General features: G+C 35.7%; 1 protein-coding gene and 1 long non-coding RNA gene across 2 annotated transcripts in view; one reads left to right on the top strand and one right to left on the bottom strand.

Annotated features, from left to right (window-relative positions):
• The window catches only part of tbx5a (T-box transcription factor 5a), a gene marked incomplete in the record, with an annotated part of 19,006 nt that overhangs the window by 5,437 nt on the left and 7,723 nt on the right, over positions 1-5,846 (top strand). Inside the window, 1 exon segment of the mRNA XM_014028663.1 lies at positions 5,566-5,718. Within this exon segment, the coding sequence (XP_013884117.1) occupies positions 5,566-5,718 (153 nt within the window).
• Positions 3,408-4,304, bottom strand: LOC106532568 (uncharacterized). Its single transcript, XR_001312101.1, has 3 exons — positions 4,275-4,304; positions 4,082-4,155; positions 3,408-3,421 (listed from the first exon to the last, which is right to left on the bottom strand). It is a non-coding gene; the product is annotated as an uncharacterized LOC106532568 (long non-coding RNA).

The raw sequence follows: 5,846 nt of genomic DNA, 5'->3' as shown, positions 1-5,846 counted from the left end.
TAAGGATATTGGTCTTCATTTTTAAGCAAAATATAAAATTTGTAAATAATAAAACTTGTTTTGCTAAAAAAAAGAATAATTTATAGCTTTATAATCTTAAATACTAACAAACATGAAACAACAAAATTTGTTTAACAACCTTTTCTTCTGCCTAAGTATTTCGTTTTATTGCTATAGTTTAAATACCGGTGAATAATTCACCGCGATTCACCTACAACAGAAACTAATTTCAGTTTAACACTAACTCATGTTAAATTGGAGAAATTGGACATCAACGAGTCCCGTGGTTGGGTAGATTCTACAACCTCCTAGAAAATAATGTGATCCACATTTTTAGATTTGAATCCATCCATTTTCCTTATTCAAGCCCTCATTATTCTACATCTGGAATTAGGCTTCTTTCAAAGAAAATTCCTGTCTAACAAAGAGCACAAAAAATTTAATCAGCTAACTGTCCTGCTGGCAGCAGGTTTTCATAAATGTTAGAAATGATGAGAACGCTGAGACCTAATTAAACATCTTCCTAATAGTCTCACAATTAGGAACATTTGTTTTAGGGAACAAGCTGTGCTGTAAAATAAAAAGCAGTTGGGAAAAAAAGAATCTAAAAAGGCCAGATTTTATGAAAAATAATAACAAAAATAAGATTATGTCTGTAGAACCATCCAAATAAAGAAAATAAAAAGTTGCATTTAGTTTTTTTATACTTTGAATCAAACACATAGAGGCAAAAACACAAATTTAAAAGACAATTAGCCACAAACACAGTAATAAATACATTTATTTATACTCAAATTAACCTGTATTACTTGGATTATGTTTAGGTCTTCTTTTCTCCATATTCTCACTGTTACCTCGAGAACGTTGACCTGCCACTGATGAAATGGACCTGCTGCTTGATTTCTGTTGGGAGTTTTTTTGTTCCACTTGGCTGCGGTCCGAGCTCTGCCTCTTCCTCAACACCAGGAGATGCATAATTAAGACCCTGGTGGTCAGCCAGGAACACACACTCAGTCAGCTGCAGCTGGTCGAAATAACTTGTAGCTGATCATTTATTCACTAGCAGCAACTCACAAAGCCAAATCACACCGATGCAGACCAAAGTGAGTCAGGACAGACTGGAAGCTGCAGTTTGTTAATGTGAAGTTTAGTGAATTAGATCCTTTTTATCAGTGTTCCAAACATTTAAAACTTTATTCTTTTGCAACGAAAATTTTATAGGAAAAATTGTTAGGTTTTTTATTTTTATTTTATTTTTTTGTTATTTATTGTTCTTTCAAGCTAAATAGGGTGGGCCATTGATCCATACCAAATAAATACAAACTAATATTGCAAATTCTAATATCGATACTTGTGATTGAATATTTAGTTTGTTTATTATGATGAAACACAGAATAAATATTTTAGGCAAATAAAAATGTTTTTTATTAACTAACAACAAAATAAAACAATGGAACAGTAACAAAATTATTAATTAATTATTCTCTTTCACAATGACAAAAATAATGTAAGAAACAATGCAAGAAAAATATAAACAATGCTAATAACAAAATAAATAAATAAAATACTGCATGTCAGCTTGATGTAGACTAATGACTAACACCAAACAATGTGGAGACTACAAACAAACTTTAATTTTTCCATGTTTTATGAAAAGTAAAGTCAGCGTAAAGTGTAAAAAAAAATCTATTTCATCGCACTAGTATCAATCTGATACCGATACTCATCTATCTATAGTTGGACCAATTTGATACTGCATTTTTACACAGAACAGAGTGTTGTCAAAAGCTGTATGTGTTGCCTGCAGTGAGGTTTTTTATATGATAAGCAAGTAATAAGTTGAATACAATGGAAGAAACGTAGGGAAAAATCATTTTTATTGTCATTACACACCTGGGAAAGCCTGATGCAGCCAACCTGTCAATAAATAAATAAATAAATAAATAAATAAATAAATAAATAAATAAGTATTGCATCATACTAAACAACAACTTTGAAAGGGAATTGAATTCAAATTAAGCCCTTCCATAATGGAATTCTGAGTTCCACAGGTTAATTTTTTTATGTTTTAGTTGCATGAAGTAACTCTGAAAACTTGCTTTGAAGCGTTTTTATTATTGATATCACATGACTAAACTTTGAGGTTTGACAGATTCGTTTATTGTTTCAAATTAGCCAGTTGTTACTTTGGATTTTGTGCTCAATTCTTCAGATTATTCTTTAATTTGAGTCTTTCTGTGGTGTTTAGGTCAAGAGAAAGTTGGTCTCATTGTCAGATTCAAAGTATTGCTGTTTTTTAGTCTTTGAGTCCTAAAATAAAATTTTGTTTTTGTCTCAGATTTCATACCAAGCTGAAGAGTTTAGCTTTGATCTTCCTCTCAGCTCCCAGAATACTTCTCAGGATTATTAATCTCCCCCTTCGTCGGTTGTGCTCCCGCACTCGTCTCCGTGCCTCCCCACACATGCTCAGGGCCCACAGGGTGGATTGGAGTGCGAGGGCCGCTCTGTTTACGTTCGAGTGGCGGTGTGCGATGAGCACTGGATGATGGTGTACAAAGCCGGCTAATCCCGAGGCTCGGGGAAACTCTCTGATGTTTGCAGAGCTTGAAAGCAAAGGGCAGCCTCTTGAGACCCGAAGTGATCCCTCACTATCATTAAACATATCATCCAGAGGTTGCAGGGGGAGGAGGGGCTGGAGATGCAAGGGACCAGGCAGGCCAGAGACTGGGCCAAGAGAACGAGGTGTGTTCTGGGGTCCCAGTGGGTGGTCTGTAAAAACACAGACACAGCCCCCCATTTTGTCCACAGGAACGCTCAGTCAGTGGAGCGTATGTAATATGTCTCCAAGGCAGAGATTCTGAACCTCCTGCGCTGACTGACACGTTTGATGGACTTGTGGTCTGTCCCAGTTTTGGTTGGATCTCTGCGGGCCCAACCAATGAGCCAGTAATGAATGCACACATGGAAAATGGTTTCGTTTAACCTACTTTTTTCATTGCTCCGGCTGCAGAAAGTTTTGCAATCAGAGTGTCGTTTAGAACCCAAAGACAAGCAGAGCTGCTGGTTGGGGGAAGAATCCAAAATGTTCGACTCAGTGAGACAATCCTGTGTTTCTGAGTGGACTGATGCTTCTGAGGGGTCAGAAATGTCCTTTAAATTGTACATTTTTATCAATTGGATTCTGAGAAGCTATGCTCATTAGGAAGTTTCCCACTTTATATAAGATGGTTGTTATCAAAGGCCTCAGTGATGCAGCAGGTACTTGAGGTCAGGGCAATTCCAGGTCTGCGGTGCTGGCAGTGAAAGGCAGGTACAAAAACAATCCTTGAGACAAGAGATGAGGTGAAATGTCTATCGGGACTGGAAGGTGGGGTTGGAGGGAGCAGAAGGAGGTGGAGTTAGAAACTTCTCTATTTTCATCCTGAATTTGACAAAAGCAATATCACAAAACAAACAAATAAATAAACCATGATAAGTAAAACTCCCTGAACTCACTGAAGAATCATAAAAAGCACAGATCAGAGCGTGAAGACGTTCAAAGCTCAAGTTCAGCTAAATGTGAGCTGCAGGAGCTGTATGTGTCTGCACAGCAAACTGTGCTTTACTGATGAGGATTTAAAGTGGAAACATGAACTTTAATCAACGTTTTTTGTTTAGATTTCAGGATTAAATAAAGCCAATCAGATCATTAGACTAAATGCTATTAATGATAATTACAAACTTGTTTTAGTTGTTCTTCATTAAGAATTGTAAAACCAATTAACTTTGCTTAAAAAGCATTAATGTCACAAAAATAAATTTAACTCTTGAGCCCCACGCCCCCGCCGGCGGGGGCAAAATCTTTTATTATTATTATTATTATTATTATTATTATTATTATTATTATTATTATTATTATTATTATTATTATTATTATTATTATTAACCAACGTTCTCATTAGTAGACATAGACATGTGTGGTATCTATAGAAATGTCAGAATCTTGGCTAAAAACTCAAAGAAACCATTTCTACGTCCACCAGACACAGATAAAACAACACACAGTCGAATCTGTATGTAAACAAACTGCACAAAAGGGCACCTCTGCAAAATCCGGTCTCAGCTGTTCACCCCGTGACTTCTTCACACACAAACATGTCAGCTGAAAGCAGAGACCTGACAAATTCTAAAAATATAAGTTTCATCACAATCCAACCAGAATTCACTCAACTAGCAGCAAAAAAAAGAAGACCTAGCACTCGGATTTGAAAATTATAAAACATAAGTTTTCTTACCTTCGTATTTTTTTCCTCCAAATCCTAAACCCACTGGCATAAACTTATATTCAACTACATTTCCCGGTATGAGTTTCAAGCACTTCCTTCTCCAAAATAGCCCCGTCTGACCCAATTACAAGACGTTCATTGGAGGAAGGTGAAAGTCTTTCAAATTGCGTCACAGACTTCCTCTCCTTATAGCGGGWGACTGGTCAGGTTTACATGAACGTGCTGTAGACAGCTTGATTCTACTGGTTCCAAGGATGAAAAGGAGGGGTCATTTGTGCAAATCGGCCAATCCAAACTGAAGTTACAGTCCCGCGTAAGGCTACCTGCTCCTCAGAGCTAAAAACACGTTTTACGCGTAAAGCGCAGCGTCACACACCGCACTTCCGGTTGTGTCTACGCACCGTTTAAAAAATAAAATAAATATAAAATGTGCCGTTTTTGCCAGTTAGCTTACTTATTTATCAAGTTTTGTAAGTTTTGTAACTAAAAACTTTAAAAAAAACTCTACTTTTGTAGGTGGTGCCAAAATGTGCCAATTTGTGCCAATCTGTGCCACAAGAAAAAACGCCTAAATATATTTTTTACTAAAACCTCTGTAACTTTGTTGTATTTTACTTCAGCAGCATGAGGTTTTGCACAAGTAATGTCCATAAATGGATTCATGGTTTCCAAGAGTTTTTAGCCTTATTCATTATACTTTTATATACTGTATAACGCAGAAAAACCTCAGGTGAGGGGGGAAAAAAGCTATTTTTTCTATGTTCCATCCTCATTATCTCTGAAACAAAAGCTTATGATGTGATACTTACACTCCTGTTGAAATCTCCCAAGTGTTAGCTTTATTTTGGTATCAAGTGTATTTATATGGTGTTTTTAGGTGCTGAGATACACCCAGTTACATTTGGGCATGCTTTTTCGAGCACAAACTTCAAAGAAAACCCCTTCTTGATGTCGAGTCATGAAGTGATTGAACAGATTTATAAGAACAAGTTTCTGTTTTGCTTTATTTATTTTTTGTTCCATTTCTGTCACAGATTGAAAAATATTTTAGCACTTTGGAAAAACCCAAGTATTAATTAACAATTACGTCATAAAAAACAAACTAAGTTAGACATTAGTTTTTTATTTGCTGCAAAGTAGATTTTTCTTTCTGCAAAAAATAAATCTAATCGTTTCCCTAAAGTTTATTTATTTCATTTTTTATTTTGTTTATTTTTTTACCTATTTATTTTTATTTTTGTAATGTTTAAGCCTTTAAATCGTTTTTAAAAAGCTGCTTTCTGTTGTTTTTTTCCCCCAGATTATTCTGAACTCGATGCACAAATATCAGCCGAGGATTCACATCGTGAAGGCGGATGAAAACAACGGATTTGGTTCCAAAAACACGGCCTTCTGCACTCATGTCTTCCCCGAGACAGCCTTCATTGCGGTCACTTCCTATCAGAACCACAAGGTAGAAATTTCTTTTCTTTTCTTTTCTTTTCTTTCTTTCTTTCTTTCTTTCTTTCTTTCTTTCTTTCTTTCTTTCTTTCTTTCTTTCTTTCTTTCTTTTCTATTTTGGTATCTAAATCTTCACTGTAT

The sequence above is a fragment of the Austrofundulus limnaeus genome, unplaced genomic scaffold (assembly GCF_001266775.1).
Source record: "Austrofundulus limnaeus strain Quisiro unplaced genomic scaffold, Austrofundulus_limnaeus-1.0 Scaffold793, whole genome shotgun sequence".
Classification (NCBI taxonomy): domain Eukaryota; kingdom Metazoa; phylum Chordata; class Actinopteri; order Cyprinodontiformes; family Rivulidae; genus Austrofundulus; species Austrofundulus limnaeus.
This window is presented reverse-complemented; position numbering and strand designations above follow the sequence as displayed.